The sequence below is a fragment of the Conger conger genome, chromosome 15, assembly GCF_963514075.1.
Source record: "Conger conger chromosome 15, fConCon1.1, whole genome shotgun sequence".
NCBI lineage: Eukaryota > Metazoa > Chordata > Actinopteri > Anguilliformes > Congridae > Conger > Conger conger.
Genome location: NC_083774.1, coordinates 21,785,443 through 21,804,179, shown reverse-complemented (window position 1 = coordinate 21,804,179; position 18,737 = coordinate 21,785,443). Strand labels below are relative to the sequence as shown.

Here is an 18,737-nt window from a genome sequence, read left to right as displayed (position 1 = left end):
TTTAAGCAAGTCACAGAACAAAACCTCCAGAACTGAGTGGGATGGTGATTAACCGGACTGGACCAATATTATGCCCAAGCAAGGAGCTTCAGCAAACACCCAGCAGTTTTAAAGGGTTATGTGGAAAGCACATGCCATGCAAAACTCTCCATATAAGGATCCCGACTGAACAAGTTAATACAATTACTGCAATAGGATGATCACTCATAACACTGAAATCAATTTTGGAATCCAACTTCCCTTTTACGGCAATGGTTAGGTTCTTTAGCAACAGGATTGTCCGGTGGACATTCAAACCTTGCCATTTAAGAGGAAAGTTGTAGAGGGCTGCATTGATGGACACGCACACACCAAATACTAAACATACAAAATCAAATTCAATTCGGATTTATTATGAATCCATTTTCACAAATTACCTGCAGCCATAACTGGAGTTATCCGACCTTCTCCTTAAAATGGTTATCATGCTTCCAAATCATTCTGAAAAGGCAACAACTTTAAGTTCATCTATTTATTATCCAGTTTCACATTCTGAAAGAACATTTTTTTTTAATTTTTTATACAGCAATCTCATGTCAGCAGTCCATTTAAACTAGCAGTTCAGCCACTGTCAGGATAGTTCAGCATTTAACACCAAGCAAAAAATAAATTGCACTTAAACTACTTCAAACAGGATATAGATAGAATCAGCATCTATCAAAACACCAAAAACACAAAAGGAAGACTAAACATCAACTTATACAGATTACTCATTTAATTGCACAAAAATGCATAAATATTCATTACACAAAAGTACAAAAATACTTGTACTCGTTTTGTTCAATATACTCTAAACAGACATTTTGGCAAGACCAGGTTGTCAGTTGAGGATGCGTTCAAAAGGTCTGCAGAAGCTGGGTCACTGAAACTGCTTGCCCCGCCCTGGACAGTTTCACTGCAGAGGTCACGCTGATGAGAAACCCAGTGCATAAAACCTGTCCATTCTGAACAAAAAAAGCAAAACTTCAAAGTAACAAAGTGGGCCTCTGCCTTGCATGTAATGTCAAATAACCCAAGCCAGAAATCTTTACAGAAGCAAGACTAAGATACAGGAAGCAAAGGGTCAATTGACTAGTCCCAGACCCGTTGCCAAGGCAACGCAAGCACTACAAAACAAGGATACACAGAACTTTGCATTCTAATTCATGCCAAATACTTCAACATGCACAATGATTGTCTCAACCCCCTCCCCCCTCCCCTTACCCAGGCCTCCAAGCCCCACCTCTTCAAGAGCAGCTATATCATTATCAGCAAAAACCTGTCCATTTCTGTAGAACTTTCCTTGCACAGGGTTTTGAGGTGCAAGGAATGTACCGTAATGGTTCGCCAGAACGTCCTCAGCTTCAGTTTAGTCTACAAGATGTTTTCAGCTCCAAGTCCTTCAGAGAAAGTCCCCAAAGGGAAAAGAAAATGTCCATAATGCACCGTTGTCCATTAAATACACCTGATTAAATTAAAGTAGAGCTCAGTACACCTCACTCCACTAGGAGGAAAAAACAAAACAAACAAAAAACCTTCAGGTACTGAATGGCATCTGTAGGAAGGAGAGAAACAGTCAGGTTATACACATTTGATTATAGACAAGCCAGTGTACAAGTGACAATTTGAAGGCAAAGAATTGCATGTGGGTTAAAGTATCAATTCAAAACTACCTGTATTTACAGTACAAATTGCATGCGCTTTTGCTTAACGAGGGTGGATACTTACTAAATACTTTAACAAAACTGACGGGATTTCCATCCTGGCTGGGAAGCTTCAGATGGAGAAGGGTACCAACGCATCTTTAAAATAAATTAAAATAGTTGGTTGGTGATCTAGTGACCATTTCCAATGCAAATGAGAAATGAAACTTTAGCCAGATGGACATGACATTGAAGCATTCCATCATTTCACACCATGTACAGTTGAATTCTGTTAGTCAATGCATCAAATCTGAATACTTTGCCAAAACAGACATGTCAAGTACAATGTGATGACATGGGACAACAGCAGAGCATTTGCCTGGTGGATACAGTGGTTCAGAGGCACATGTCAAGTGTGTAATGTATAGGACCACTTGTGAGTTGCAGTCATACTGGAAGTTGACCAGCTATATTCTAGGTACAAGGTTTCGCTAACATTTATCAACATGAACAACGGTATGACATGCATGACATCTGACCCTTAAGCAGCAGGTGGGAATGTGAGCAGAGGCCCTCCCATGAACATCAACTCCCATCAGAGTGCCACAGCAAAGCTGGGAATCACAAGCTAAACGGGCCCTTCACCCTCCCCACCCAGAAGTCCATTTATCAGAAGGCATCATGTGCATAAATCTGAGCTCACGCTGAAGGCATGAACCGCTCCCATGATTTATCAAGTGACGAACGGAAAGGTTCAACCTCAATTTCAGACTCGCCATCTGCAGATTTTCCTGTGAGCGGAGTGCCGAACACGACAATCCATCTGGAAAATGGCCGTTTGGAATTTAGAAAATCTCAAATTATGGATTCAACACCAATACCACTGGCAATTCTGATTGTCCAAATCATTTTTGCATTGTGGTGAAGGCCATTACAGTTGCAATTCGTACCATTGGGAGAATTAACATCAGATGTTAGCCATCATTAAGATGGGGACAAGCATGACGCACAATATGGACACACTTAGAGGTCCCAAATTTGTGCAAGTACTGGCTGACTTTGCAGGGTTTTAGACCATGAAGGGGGTGTCAATTTGATTCTCAGCCCTTGGTTCTACAGGAGTGATTGTTTGACCTCGTTTCTAACTATGGGAGACAATGCACAATAATTGCCCGTTTATTGGTATGTGTGTCTCTTGCGAATCGTCCACTGGCAAAATATGTTCAGGTAAGCCGAGCTGACAGGCAGTCCAACAGGAGGGGAGCTGGACAGGAAAGCCATTCATTCCAGTTTATCAATCTTTCACCAGATTACAATTAGCATTCTACCCTCTGCTGCTGCAGAAAGGCACTGCATTTCAGCCAGGGGCCAGGGAGCTGCAGAGGGAGCTGGTGCTCATGCCTGCGAGTGCTGTGCTCTGGAAATTAAGCCGTCACTTTCCCTTAGTCTGCCACTGAGGTCTTAGAACAAGTGGATGTCTTGCTTCTTTAGAAAAACCGAGCTAATGAATTGTTAAATCACAGGAAATGCATTTTCGCAGCTACCGTCTAAGCAATCCATGCCCTGGAATTTCCTTGAGGAAAACTACTACTCCAGCAGTTGAACATGACATCAGTATTTAATGCTGTTACAGAAGGAGCAAAGGCCCACAACCTGACCTTCCTGGGGCTGTGTCCATACAGGTCCTTAGAGAAAGGCAGTCTGTCAGAGTGACCTTGACACTCATCTTGTTTGGCTCCAGCCAGTTTGGGCTTTACCAAGTGTGAATCTCCAGAGGCAGGCTTAAGTGCGTGGTGTGAGGCAGCATGACTACAGGATACAAATTTTGCTGCAACTGGTTTGAGTAAAGGTTTGCACTAAAAAGGATAGGAATACAGGCTTCAAAGCTCCCAAGAAAGATGAAAACGGATAACCAGAGCACCCGTGTACCATACACTAAATCAGAAGATTTTGGTTTCACAGGCCCGGATTAAGCTTATTCTGGGAATAAGTACCAATAATAATTTAGTCTAGGACTAATATTAAAATCGGTCTGCGAAGCGAGACAGCTGAACAGGGCAAAGCTGTTCAATGCCACCTCAAATCTCTTGAGGCAGCTAACTAGCAGCTAGTTCACAAACACCCTCACGCACTGAAAAGGGTGGAATAGGCAGTCTGACCCACCTCAGCAGTCTGACAAAGATGTTCAGAAAAGCAATGCTTGGTCAAGCCTTTTCATCTTTGACCTTTAGCTTATAATAGGTCATTGCCACAGCAACAGCAGACAAAAGCCCCAGCAGCCCAATCGATCTCTCCACTGCTCTTGGTAGCCTGCTCCTCCAGAACCAGTCACTTCTGATCAACTCTTTAGAGCAAACGGCATTAAAAATTTATGCAGCCCTGATTTAGTCACTGAATGAGTCACGACACATTATTAGCCGGTCAGCAGTTGACTCCAGTCATCTCAATCCAGACTGTGCATAAAATAACTCCTTGGGTTTGCATACTTACAATATGCACCTTCACAACTGAAGGCTCTAGAACTAAATTAAGTTTGACAGAAATAAAATCTGGGATAATGTTTCAGGCAGAGGCATTAACAGATCTGAATCCACAACAAATGCATAATCCGGGGTGACGTGGCTCAGGCAGTAAGAACAGTCATCTGGCAGTCGGAGAGTTGCCGGTTCGATTCCCCTGCCCGGGCTGTGTCGAAGTGTCCCTGAGCAAGACACCTAACCCCCCAAATGCTCCTGACTAGCTGGTCGGGGCCGATCGCTGTGTGTGTGTGTGTGTGTGTGTGTGTGTGTGTGTGTGTGTGTGTGTGTGTGTGTGTGTGTGTGTGTGTGTGTGTGTGTGTGTGTGTGTGTGTGTGTGTGTGTGTGTGTGTGTGTGTGAGAGAGAGAGAAAATGGAGAAGCATCAATTGTACAGCGCTTTGGATAAAGGTGCTATATAAATGCCTGCCATTTACCATTAACCATAATCCCATCAAAGCAAATTTGCCCCATTGTCTTAATGCCATTGTCCCTTAAATGCAAAATGCCAGGTCAGACCGCAGCAGCGATTGGCCATTCTGACAATTGGCCATTCTACAATCCCATCCTTCCCTCTGGTCAACACTGAGACCGTGGTGAGCATGCAGGGGGATGTGTAGTTAAAGGGGGGTAAAAGATGAGGAAACACACCGGTTGGTCCCTCACCTGGGCGTGGAGGGCCGCAGCCGCAGCGGCCGCTGCAGGGTAGGTGAAGGCAGCGTGGGGCAGGCCGGGGGTCAGCTCTGTGGTGTACAGTGGGTAAGGGGCCCAGGCCTCGGGGGAAGCAGGGATCAGTGCCGCTCCAGTCAGGTCATCTAGACACCCACGCGCAGGGAGCGCCGCCCCCACAAGAGACACAAAACACCCCTCTACAGTTCAGACACCCAAATCAAATCAGCAGTGGAGGTGTGGCTGCAAGGAGAGTCCTTAAATGTGGCATCTCCACCTTTCACCTTCAGCATGATGGGCTGCCTCATGTGCTAAAAGCAACACAATGCCCAAATGCGAGAACTTCGAAAAGTGTGGTGTGCAAACTGTACTCCGCTTGGTTTCTGAGGGGTGATTTGATAACTCAATGCTCAGACATTCGGTTTTTTGGATGCAAGACAGAATCTGAACATCCAGTAACTGGACAGGGAAGCAGGATATACCAATGGCCTGCCGTTTTATGACCAGTTGCTGTAGAACAAATCATGTTTAACATTTAATCTGTGGTACAGAAAATGGCCAGTTATGAACACCAGTGTAATTTGCTCCAGTATAAACAGGAACTAAATTCTGTGTGAAAGGTGAGATTGTTGCGTCTCTGTAGGGGGTACATCTGTACTTTTCACATGTCCCTCACCCTCCCAGAATAGTCAGGAAGCAAGCAAGCGCAAAGGCAGCAGAAGCTATAGGCATGAGCCACTACACCCTAACCAGCTACTGAGACGCGTGTTTGAATAAAAATAAGTTGCAGCTAGGCCTCCTGTGGGCATGAAGCATGCACGTGAAAGTGAATTAGTTGGGTCTGTTAACTGTATGTTTTGACCTGGTTACTTGCCAAGGGAGGGACTGCAGGGTCAGGGGGGTTTGGTCTCAGTGCAGTGCGAGTGGGAGTTCTAGGTGCAGCCGTACACTTACATGGGTCCCGTGCAATGAAGTGTGCTCCTAGAGCTGGGTGGATATTTGTGGGGTTCGGTGTGGCCAGCAGCTTACTCTTGGCCATCTTCGTGTTGGCTTTAGCGAACTCTAACCGCAGGGTCTGTGGGCTTTCTGGGTCAAAGCGAATCCCCTGGGGAGAAATGGGGAGGGGAGTAGGGGGACACAATGAGGGAGGTGAGGGGAGGGCCAGCCTGACAGACCCATAAATTGAGTGATTGGTGCCCTCATTTTGTGCCCCACATGCAGGTACTTTCGCTTTGTGACCGGGGCGGTTTGGCTATGCAGCAGTGTCTGGAAAGGAGTGATTACTTCAACTGGCCATGTTAAAAATAAAATGCAAATAAAAACCTAGACCGGATACTGGGTTCTTGCTGCATCACTCAACTCCTTCCAGAGATCACCTTCATAAAGTTTACGGAGTTACAGGGATTCTTTTCCAATAGGATATTGTAGGGGAAGAAGGAAAAAAAGGCTACCAGATAATTAGATAAGCAATCCTCTCCCCCAGAAACTACAAAGTCACATATCTGGCTCAGGGAAGAGGATTTAGGACCTCCCCCTAAAGCAACATTAGCCAGAGGCCTTCCATTTGACAGGGCCCAAAAAATGCCCTGTATCCAAGTCACAACTTAGGAATTCACCAAGGAGCCACCTTAAAGGGTAAATGAGGAAGCCCAGTGGAAGGGGGGGGGGGGGGGGGGGGGGGGTTTAGGGCTGCAGTTTATAGCATTTGCCATGAGGGCTACTGGACGTGGCTTAGGCATCCATCGAAACTGCAGAAAGATTCCAACATGCACAAGACAAATACCACCGTGGGCCTCCTCCTGAAGGATGCAGACCGCTCAATAATTTAGAGCTACCTTCAAATCCTGTTACTGATGGCTGGGTGCTTACATTTAATGCATTTTTTGCCGCTTCAGCGCCAGACCGGCTGTCAAAGGTAACAAAGCCAACAGGCTGGAAGAGGAAAGAAAAAGCAATCAAACATGTGGACTTAAGAAATCAGAAGGTGCAACATTTGCCAAGGGAAAATATCCATGCACACAAATCTAAAAGTGAGAAGTCTTTGGGGAGTTTCACAATTTCACAAAAATAAAACAAACACTTAGTTATTACACACCATTGGGGATATTTTACGTTACAATTACTGGAATGCAATTTAATTTTATGATTTAAGAATATTAGATCTTAAATTCTCCACCCCACCCTGCCCTCCAATTTTCTCACAGATGATCACAATTGTATTGTATTGCATTCAAGGTCAACTAATTACCGTCCTTGCCAATTCAGGAGTTCAAATAAGCATACATTTTACAAAACAGCCACTGTTATTTTCACCCTGTACCCCATTCTCTGGGCCTGAAGTCACTGAGTGCACTTCCTGTACAGCTTGTGCAAGCTCACTGTAGCTGGGGGTGGGGTCAGAATTGTTGTTACAGCACTGACATAGTTTTATAGTTTTGTCCAAAGGCAATGGGCTTAATTTTCTTTGTGCAAACATTGTGCTTGTAGAAGGTGGCATGGAGAAGACAAAACTGAAACCAATGGTGAAGAAACACTTCCCTACATGTCTGGCATCAATTCCCATTTGCAAGTGAAATCACAAAACGACACCCCTGCACAGATGATATCTGAAGTGCCAATTTTAAGCAGAGCAAATCTGTGAAAATCTATTGGAAGCTAGGTGAAGTAATGTGGCAAGGCCAGTCAGCACTGCTAGCAAGGCTGAACTGCATGTTGGTGTGCACAAACACAGCATTGGTTTTCCAAGGCAGGAAGGACATGTCCACCATGACCTATGCCAAAAAGCACACCAACAGGCAGAGCTTAGGTGTAGCACTTGACCACTGGACTGGTAACAGGAGAAGGGGGGGGGGGCTCACCTGCTTTGATGTCAATTTAATCAGTGAACCTTCATAACCCTGTAAAGGAAAATAAATCCAATTAATAGTGATGCGGTCACATGCACCTACCCACAAAATTCCCCACCACCCCCACAGAAGAAAATCTTTATAATACAGCTCATGGTTGTGGGGAGATGTGTACTCCACTATGTGGACATCAAGGCGATCTTGCAGGAGAGTCTATTAAAAGTTACTGCTCACACTCATGTCTGTGCAATATAAGGCCCTTCGCATTAAAAGGGTAGTCCGATTTATCATAATGCAGGCAAGGAATCTCAAGACCTGAAAGAAGCCAAAGGGAATTAACGGTCTGGAGCAGAGACACTTATAGGGTGTACTACGAGGCGATTATGACCATGCTAGACCAGCCATCCAAAATGGGGTAATTCTGCTCTTTATCAAAAGGTGCCTTCCTGCTCCATTAAGCCAGAAGAAATTCCAAGCATGAGGGAATCACCAAAGCACCCCCTCTCAACAAGCACAAGGGAGGGTAAACCATTAACAAGTTTAACAGACAGGCACATTCAGGCGATTATACATTACAACTTAGTGATCAATGTTAAATTACCCAAACATTAGCATGCACATGCATAGCATCTCTACTAAACCACAAGACAACCCTCTCAAATTAAATATGCCTCACCAGCATTCTCACCAGTATTAAACCAATAAGCACCAGGACAGAAGCACCCAGCCAGTAATTTAAGGCATACAATTACACAAATGGCATAAAGAAATGGGTCTGGATTGAGTGATTATGGCAAACACACAAAAGTAACCAGGTATTAACCATTCAATCAACCGCTCCAACTGATTAACGTTCAGTCCGAAGTATCATATAGCACTTAACCCTATACCTTTTCAGCCAATCAAAATTACTGATACACCATGGTTTTGAGCCCCTATTAAAATCCTACCAAATTCTCAACCAAAGCCAAAAGCCCTTTTAGGATTAGTGCAGAGTAACACAGAAAGCCAGCAGAGCCTGCAGATCTCCTGGACAAGGGTTGCACCAGGCTGTTGGGCCTGTACCTCAGAATCCCTTAATGTTTAATACACATACGCCTAACCCACCCATTGACTAAGACTAAAACTGAAGCTAGAGCTCCAGGTGCCAAATAGTTTCAGAATAACATTCAATAATCTTCCTTTTTGTAAGATTACAAAACAACCAACCAAATAATTTATTAATCTACTCAAAATAAGTTATAAATGCATGTTGGTGAAACAACCTCAGAGGTCCCATGTGAACATTCTTTTTCAGCCTAGACACTTCATTTCATGGAGAGGCGTTTAGAACCAATTTGTGGACATGGACATGTAACGGTCTTTGTAAAATTGGAAACAAGCCTGTAAACCCCTAAACCGGGTTGAATTTTGAGTCCCTGTATGTGAAGACATGCGACATCAAGCGCTTCATAGAAGAACCACGGCTGTCTACCCTGCACGGCAGAATCACTGCAGCTGAAGTACACTCCCATCCAAGCTGCGATGCAATCGGGGCCTAAACCAGTGATTACAGGACCCAGGATCCACGACGTGGAAATTTCATGCAGCAATATTTCAAGTCTCGACTGTTCAGCACACTGTTAGGGGAAAACTGGAGAGTTCTAGTCTCATCCAGAGGCAGGCATAAATTGCAAAGAAACCACCCCCCCCATCCCCACTTCCTCTTCCTGTGGTCTGGCAGTGCCTTTTATTTACACATTCCAGCACTCCATCCCTGTGTAAAGAAACTGCTTCAGTTTTTGTTTGCCATGTGGGGAAGGGGGGAGTGTGTGAGTTGGGGGGGGGGGATTGGAAGAATTGTAAACTGGGGACACGATCGCACGCTTATTCACAAAACAATGTAAACATGCCAAGGAACAAGACAGACCTTAACCAATGTCCAAGGTGTTGCAAAACTGCTCAGAGGAGGCACATTTCTGAAATCATTGAATGGGCTTACCTTGAATGGTCTGAATAGCAGGTAGAGCTCACGAGGTTTGATGTCAACTGGAAGGCCGCTGACAAAGAGTGTTCGTACCTAGAAAGTCAAAGAATCATGTTGACTTCAGTGAGGTCCACATCACACAAATCACTACAAGTACTGCTAGACAAAGCGGTTAACCATCTCATTCAGCACATTTAAATTTGGAAGACTTCAAAGAAAACATGAGTGGTACAGACATTTTAGATGAGATCAAAAATAACTACTTCTAAATTATAAAACTGGCCATGGTTCTTTGGGAAGGGGGGGGGGGGGGGGGGGGGCAGCCATTTTGTAAATATTGGAGGAACTTGCATAACAATTCTAGGGTCACAATAGTACCAATGCTGCACAAAAACAAAGCTATCAAAATGTAGATCCAAGTTACTGTACATTAAACTTACTATAGATAATTCAAGCCAATCTTTAAAGGCTTAGATAATGTGCCAATTCCATACACAAAAAACAAAAAACATTTTATCTACAAAAGGACTCAAGCACCCATAATGCATGGCTCTCAAATCTGACATTCAGTTCATCTACTTAGTGAAAAGCTGCAGTCCCGAAAAATATCTCCCACGATTCCCAGGGAAACCTCAGACTACAAAACACTTCACTGAAATTCCCCTCAGTATTGAGCGAGATGCCAAATTGCCCCAAATGCATTACAGACAAAAAGGATTAAGCAGAAGTCAATATCACATAAGACACTGCAAAACAAACCCATGGACAATGCAGCCATGCGGAAACGCATTCTCTTGAAAGGCATTTGAATTCCCAAAGTGAAGAGGGTCAAAACCTTCACTTCAGAGCAGAATTCTGAGCCAAAAGCAGTAGAACTGATGTAGTCAAACACTAATCAGAGGTGGTGAGAAATATTCCATCCCTCAATTAAGGCTTTGCAGGAAAAATTTGAAAAAGTATGAATGTTCAATGATGCAATTGCGAGGGTCTACAGTATGTGGTATGCTTATTATACAACGCCTGGTTTCCAAAGACATTTTCCTATAGATTAGCCAAGTGGTAGTGGAATTCAGAAAGTCATTGTGACAGGAAAGTATAAAGATCCATTCTCAGTTCCCTCCCATTCAGAAATAAGGCCCAGCGATGACCAAATCGAATTTTATGCTCAAGTTTCAAGCTTCCCCTTTCCATGCGTGTGACATTTCCACCAGCACTGAACTGAGGAAATGAGTCATCACATCCTTCATTTCCTTAAACATTGATTACCACCACTGGACAATCCAAAGCACGCCACTCATTCTTTCACAGGGCAATGAAAACATTCCTCCACAATTCTTTATTCAAGAGAAACTTTCAAATTCGCTTCCCCAACACAGAGCCATTCATTTGATGGGCATATTAGCACATGTGACACATCCCAATATTGTCAAATGTCCGTTCAAGCACATTTGGGATCCCCTCCACCCTATGCACATTTCAGGGCAATGATCCAGTCTTGCAGAATTGTGCATTGTATTCAAAAGTTAGATGAACAATGTACATCTAACTTTCCCGACATAAGGCATACACAGCACACCTCTAGAATGAATGTCTAGAAACTGAGAATGGTTCTGGATGTTGGTTCTGGATGTTTATTTGGGATGACTGAAAGCCATTTCAGTAGGAATGCCGGGAAGGGGAACGTAATGGCACACAGGAAAACTTGTGTTTGCATTATGACCTACCACAGGTCATAACGCAGGTTTAAGTCCTGCCCATTTCTTAGCACAAGCTTGAAAATAACATGGCCAAAATAAACTACAGGCATAATCCTGATCTCTTCAAACCGTTGGAGGTTTGTTTTCAGAGTCAGAATTACATTCAATATTAAAAGTTACAGAAGCTCAAACAGTGGAAGTGAAAGCCATTTTTTAAACCCTCATCAAAAAAATGAATGGATGCGGATACTTGTGGCTATGCTTTTTGGGGGGCAGCCTTTAGTGTAGTGGCTAAGGTTCATGACTGGAACCTGGATGGTTGGTGGTTCAGGCTCTGCACAGCCACAAGATCTGCAACAGCAGTTGGGGCCCAAGTAACTAGGATTGGTCAATGTTGTTATTATACAACGATAACATCTACCAATATCAAAGTTGGTCAACTACCATCATCTCAATTTCACATGCAATTGATTATGCAAAAGCAGGCATGCACCTCAAGCATACAAAAAACTTTGAGAATGTAATTTGGATACTTGCGTGTACTGTAAATATTCACTCAAGGAATAATGCATTAAAATCAGTTTAAAAAGTGGAAGTTCAGTGGCTGTACTGGCACCAGCAATCAGACTTTTCCATTTTAGATTATAGGGGCATTACACGCATGTAAAGACGCATAAAGTTATGATAGTTGGAGGTCTTGTATAAACAAAACCCACTGTGCACCAAAGCTCTTTATGGACATGGTTTCAGAGCAGGTCTTATGGTGTCAATCTGTCCAATTGGATTTTCCATGGGTAATCTCAGTTAATGTAATTAGTTACACATTTCAGACGACACTAATCAACTCAATGAAAAAATTGTTCCCAGGAACGAATCTCAAACATAAGTAGATGCATGTTTGACACCAGATAAATTAATTCTACATACAAAATTGGCTCGAAATACAAATTCAGAATTTCTTGCCGTTTGATTCATTTATTTTTTAACCTCAACACCCAGCAAAATTCTAAAGGTTTATCTAACCAAAAAAAAAAAAAAATTGTAGATTTGGCACTGTGGTGCAAGCTCTTGGGAGTTGCCATGGAACGGCCCATATGCATTACAGACAATGCAGCACAGCTGAGCAGTGGTGCAGCCATTTCCCCCATCCTGTTTAATTTATAAAACTACGGTTGACTGAAGTAGCCATCTGAAAAGGAAAACCTTTTCACAAATAAAAAGACGAATGTAGACGTATTGTTTCCAAAATTACATCCCTTTAATACTTTTGAAACATTTGACTCGGTACGTGGAAACCACTTTCTCAGAAATGCTGGCTTGAATTCCCTTTTCTTCTGCTGCCATTCATTTGAGAAAATATTCTGCAGGATTAACTTGTGGATCGGTCAGACCATAAACTACCAATACATCTCACATGGACAGGGCCCAGAAAATGGCTTTGATGTGCTCATATGCAAGAGCACATGAAAATCCTCACCACTTTACATTTGGCAAACAAGTGCAACTGAAGAACTGAAACTTTGTAGGAGTGTACTTAAATTGTAGAGCAAGATGACTATGCATTTAATTACTCAAGTGCAAATACTCAATGAAATGCTGTGACGAACAGATTTACTTTCTATGGGGGTGGGGGAGGGGGGGTTGAAATTAACTGAAAATAAAAAGGTGAGGCAGCCATCAATTGATGCCAATTTTATTCTCAAAAAGGTCAAAAGTACATTTAATGTAGCGTTTGAAAATTTCATGTGAGCGCAAAAGCAAAGACTTACATTTACCCCTTTCCATTCCCTCCCTGCCCCCCCCCCCCCCCCTTGAGGACCTTTGGCTCACCATCACAACAGCCAGTACACCTTCCAATTCACAACGTGTCCTTCACAACCGTTACTGAGCTGGGATGAGCAAAGGGGGCCCAGCTCTGACCAACAAGCTTCCCTTTCATCATATGAGCCAAACCAAATTAAGACAATGAATGCCAAGGCAAGCCACCATCGCAGCCTTCCCACTGCCCTCCCCCGAATGCTCGGGCAATGAAGTCATCAGGTTCGAGACCACCACCCTACATTCACCAGAACACAAAACAACCAAAGTTGGGCGCTGGCTCAGCAGCCCAAACTGTTCAAGCACAATGCCAGCATTCTGGCGTTGCATTAAACCTGCCAGCCTCCTTCAGTGGTCACAGAATCACTCCCCAGCATTACAGTGAATACCAAAAAACATGCCTACTTTATGAAAGGGCACTAAATTAAGAATACAACTGGTCCCAAGGTGTAGGCGTATAATTCTAGTGCCTAGAGTAGATTCAATTTGCAGGCAAATTATGGACACAAGATCTTAACTGAAGCATTGGTTACATTCATGTAACAGTAATTTGGTGTATTTTAGGGGTGAACTTTCATCAGCATTCAATTCCTCTAGTAAAATTTCCCATGTGCAATACATTTAAAAGGAAGCCCTCTCAAAGCATGAATATTAATGTGTATAGTAATTGGTTATGCACTTAATTGCACACTAACATGAAAGCAACATATTTGTCCATTGGAATCCCCTACAACCACAGAAATAAACAGGCAGAGAAAGGCTCCATTAGTTTGCTCTCAGTGGGAGGTTCCACAAAACAATAGGCCGTCTGTGGCCCAGTCACAAACATGCCATCCCATTGGCCCAGAGCCACACACACACGATCAGAAATGAGGAGATGAAGTGACCGGCCAGTGAAACCTCACTTGGGTTAGATATGCACCGGCAATAAGCAGGGTAGCCTCAAAGCCACACCTGGGACTAGTCCACACCTGGACCAGTTGTGGTGAGAAATTAGCAGTTCTAAACAGCGCAGCACAGCAACACCTTGCCCCAAAGGATCACCGTTTCAAAACTATGCCTTGCTTGTAGGAAACCATCAAACCAAGTTGTGTAGTACAGGTGGTGAGTGCTTGTCCTCTTCAGTGTTATTGCGCCAACATACCACCACTGTCAATGACGTTGCAATAAAAAACAGGCATACCAACACTTGTGATATGGACACTATTCAACATGGCAAAAGGAGTTTAACATGGATCATATGTAAATATGACTAACAAGCAACACTAATAATGATACCAACCGATTAACTATACCATGCTACGGAACAATCTAGAACAGACCGTCTTATGCCAATTGAATAGCTGGTTAAGATTATGTCCACATCATTGCAAAATTGAGTGGTGTAGCCAGTCAAAAGGTGAACACTTTGACAGCCTGCAATTTAACAAGGACTATTGACCACTGCCATTGGTCAGATTGTGACACCACAGAAATTCAGCCATGATGAAGTTGTACAATGCAATGCTAAGATAAGCCTACATTTCATTTTAGCAAAGACTTTTGCATCTCCACCATAGCCATTAGCCAACCAGATGTGCTAAACTCATGTTGGTAGGTTTGACCATGTGCCATGAAAACCACACATTTGTCAGGAATGTCTGTAGTGTTATTGATATTCATGCCGGTTCTTAATATTCAGCATGCATCATTTTGTCCAATATCAGACATTTAAAAAAAATAAAGGGAAAAGCGCAAACAGTTTGAGTAATGGGCACAAAAGTGCAAGCCACGACAGTAGCTTCACATTCTGTGGCACAGAGACAAACTGAGTAAGCAAAGTTATGAAACAGACAAAATAAAACCAACCACGCAGGAAATCAAGTCCCATCTCCTGTGCAATAACATACAAGGCAGGCAATTTAGCCAGTACAGAAGATGTAGATTAACAGAACTGGACCACCACTAAACACACAACCAAATACCAATTGTAGCACGAGACTGAAACCTTTGGACAATCCGCATAAACAGCATCACAAGCACTTAAACCAAATAACTCTCCAAAAAGAGAAAAAGTCCTGGTTGGGCAATATTGTTGTATACAGGGGTAGAAGCTTCCATTTCAGGTGGAACGACTAGCTAGTGAACTTTAATCTGCTTTTCAAAGACCGTTCTGAACAGCACCTCTCCAACACAGCAGTGACCCACAGGTTTAAGCCCTTTACGTCTCCCTCAGTTCTCAGCTGGGGGTGCCGACAAGCGATGCCCAGGCAATACTGCACTTGCCCCACAGCATTCACTTCCAATGGGAATGACAGCACTGCAGGTTTACACTACGAACAGATCACAAGACACAACCACTCGCCATACCAGTCCACTAGTGAGGTTTTAATAGGTTAACCCAGCTAATATTGAGAATGCCCAGGCAAATACAGACTGGAAATTGCACTTTTCCAATACAAACTGCTCATGTTCTGCTTCATTTCATAAGAGATGACAGAACTGCAGTATTTCAAGGAGGGGATAATTTGTAAAGAACCCAGCAACAACAACAAAAAAAAAAGCTAAGACAACTTTCATCCATTTTAACCAGCCAAGAGAGATATTTACAAACATGGACTGAGCTATATTAGAGCCACATCCCCAAATACATACAGGAAGACCAGACAGCCATGGATGTAAAGCTGAAATAATTCCATATGAACAAGTTAAAAATCTACATTTTAAATAACTAGTTATACCACAAAATTATTTATAGGGTACAGAGCGGTTTCTAGGCTCAGAAGCCTGTGTGGTGGGTCACCTTTTTAAAACCTTAATTTCAAAACAAATTGGAAATGGTTCATAGAATCCTCAGTTCAAACTTGGCGTCACACCTGAAATCCAATCAAGTAAAAAAAAAAAAAAAAGTATATATTTTTAAAAATCTAATTTCGCAGTTTCTGAAAAATTTGACAACTGAAAATGAGAAAGATAAGGGGGGGAATTTAAACTAACAGGTTTAAGAATTAGAGGCTCAAGGCCCTATCCACTCATTTAGATTACCGAGAAAAAATAAAAATAAAAAAGTGTACAACCACGTCGATGGAAGGAAGCATTCCAACGTGTAGCAAAATTGCTTCATTCTACGCTTATTCAACACGAAAAGATAATGTTCGTCATCAAGCACACAGATAAAGAAAGTCTTAACTTTTTTCAATCCCACTAAATTTTTATTTAATTACATCACGTATAAAGAATTCACTCGTTTTCTATAGCCACTAACCAACCAGTTGTGTGAACTTCTGGAGACGGATTACCTTTTTGCATTTAAATAAACTTCCTTCCTACAGACACGTTGCGAAAATAAAACACCTGCATTTAATACTCGTCGATAATACAGCCTCAACTCCATATACGTCACTTTATTCACGTTTTGGAGGAGATTTGGCAAGTTCGTGTTCACGTTCATAACTGACAAACTTTAAATGATCAACTGCCGTCCAAAGCAAACTTTAAGGAAACAAAAATGTTCCTTACCTCCTCTTCTATAGATACGTTGTTGTTCGGCTCAGAATCATTTTTGAGACTCATTGTGCAACTTTAACGCCTCTTTGAACAAGAGAAAAAGTCGTTTTCCCCGTTTGTGGTTTGGGTGGGTTTCCCTCAAGTGCGTTAAAGTTGCAGAAGAAATCTTGGTGCCGTTTCGTGAGACTTCCGAAAAAGGGTGCCCGAGTGATGCCGTGCTTTTGCCGAAGTATCCAAGGAGGTACCAGAGAAAAAATTAAATATAAAAAAACTAAAGGTGATTTGGTGGATAGGTGCACTGTGAAGGTGAGAGAAGGGAAAAAATAAGTAATCTTATTCCCCTTGCTCACATCAAGCTTGTTTGGGTTAAAATTCAATTAAGAAAGAAAAAAGTGTGAATTACCTACAATTTAAAGGGGGCACTACGCTGAGGTCGAGTCTCTTCTGCTCTCTAATTTGATGATCAATTATATTACAAGCCAAAGAGAGTGAGTGGCATTCATTTCTGAGATGAGTCTCAGCTGGGAGAAAGCCCGGCCCCTTTACTACTGCATCATCGTCTCTATGGGAAACCTCTGGGCCAATCGAAAATATTTTCCAAAGTTTTACCCCTTCGTTTTATTGTGGCTTCACTTAAGTTTGCTAACGTTACTCTGTTAAATTATAAGCTCTCTCAGTCCGATTTCTTTTATCGTTTTTTTTATTGTTCAACTCAGGAGAACCGGCTCACCTGAAGACATGTTCTAACGGAATTGTTTTACAGGACAGCCAATCCCAAATCGACAAACATTTGGTCCGGAAAACCTATTTGGCATATCATATAAATAAAGTTTTGTTTACTAAGCCGCTTTTCATCTTAAACTTCATAATTCATAATTTGGTATTATATATCTGCACTAGTACGGGAGTTGTATAAATACCGTAATGTAATGTCTTTAATAAGCACTACGGTATAATTAACATATCTAGGCTAATTTAACCATTTATTCAGCTGTCTTGTAATGTCCCCGTACCACGAATGCAATAGCTTCGTGTTTCTTAAGCTGTATTCTCATCGTGATCAGTTTAGCCTTTGCTGAATTTAAATGATTTGTTTTTTTCTCCCCCTCAGGTCCACAATGCAGCATACTATAATTTAGCATGTTGCTGTAATTTAGAAATGTCTGTGTCACAAAATGGTATGGTGTACCTGGAAATATGTGGTCTTGAACAGAGGTCTTTTTATTTCCTTTCACAAGGCTGCTAATGTTTGACAGAGTTTTAAGGGAATCCATTGTATTCACTGACCTTCAGTCCAATGCCGGTGAACTCATAAAGAGAGAAAAAGAATGCTGAACATATAGGAACATGCAGGTAGCTTTACTGTGTCACTAAGAGAACAGAACAATTTTGTTCTTGGTAAAATAATTCAAGTACCATTACATAAGCCAGTAAGCACACAATAAATGCATATATGTAACGCATGATGTTTGGGTGTCTGGTTAGAAGGGCATCATAAGCAGGATAATGCTATTGTATTTGTTAATTTGTGTTATACAGAATTCTAAGGAAAATACAATATTTTTCATTCCTAGATATATTTTAGTATACAGCCTTCATTCCTACTGTCATGCATAGTGTTTGAAATTAAGCTTGATTCAGAAAAATACATTTTTATTACTTACTGGTAATTTATTAAAATGGTTAACCAAATTGTAAAAATAAGGAAAAATAATTAACAATGTAACTACTAATGATATTTGTTCAATATCTATTTATTATTTCTATAATACAATTTTAATATAAAATAAAGAACATTTGTATCCTTATACAAACCAAATATAATGAAGACAATTTAAATAAATTCTGTTTTAAGTAATAATAATAATAATAATAATAATAATAATAATAATAATAATAATAATAATAATGATAATAATAATAGCAACAACAGAAATTCACAGATTATGCATTATAGATCCACCAAACTTAATAAATTTAAAAAAGACAATTATTTAATAGTTTTTAAATGATTTTGTCTTGAACTTTTACTTTAAAATGTGTGAAAATGCTGCTTTTTTTGCAGACCCCCCAGGTTGT

General features: G+C 41.7%; 1 protein-coding gene across 2 annotated transcripts; it reads right to left on the bottom strand.

Moving 5' to 3' along the window:
* Positions 1 to 496: 496 nt before the first annotated feature.
* Positions 497 to 17,111, bottom strand: rbpms2a (RNA binding protein, mRNA processing factor 2a). 2 transcript variants are annotated; one of them, XM_061222598.1, is made up of 8 exons: positions 16,671 to 17,111; positions 9,673 to 9,750; positions 7,704 to 7,742; positions 6,715 to 6,777; positions 5,800 to 5,950; positions 4,828 to 4,991; positions 1,747 to 1,820; positions 497 to 1,573 (listed from the first exon to the last, which is right to left on the bottom strand). In XM_061222598.1, the coding sequence occupies exons 1-7, from the start codon at positions 16,722 to 16,724 to the stop codon at positions 1,755 to 1,757; spliced, it is 615 nt and encodes a 204-aa protein (XP_061078582.1). In that variant the 5' UTR covers positions 16,725 to 17,111; the 3' UTR covers positions 497 to 1,573; positions 1,747 to 1,754. The 2 variants fall into 2 exon arrangements, with proteins under 2 accessions (XP_061078582.1, XP_061078583.1); XM_061222599.1 differs by having other exon boundaries at positions 4,843 to 4,991; positions 16,671 to 17,108.
* Between the last annotated feature and the right edge of the window lie 1,626 nt (positions 17,112 to 18,737).

What these genes read in the sequence shown, in the direction of transcription:
- rbpms2a (XM_061222598.1), bottom strand. Translation starts at nt 16,724, where the DNA reads ATGAGTCTCAAAAATGATTCTGAGCCGAACAACAACGTATCTATAGAA. An exon ending in ACGTATCTATAGAAGAGGAG is followed by an intron (nt 9,751 to 16,670) that starts GTAAGGAACATT and finishes TTGACTTTCTAG; the next exon opens with GTACGAACACTCTTTGTCAG. An exon ending in CTTCATTGCACGGGACCCAT is followed by an intron (nt 4,992 to 5,799) that starts GTAAGTGTACGG and finishes GTGGGTGTCTAG; the next exon opens with ATGACCTGACTGGAGCGGCA.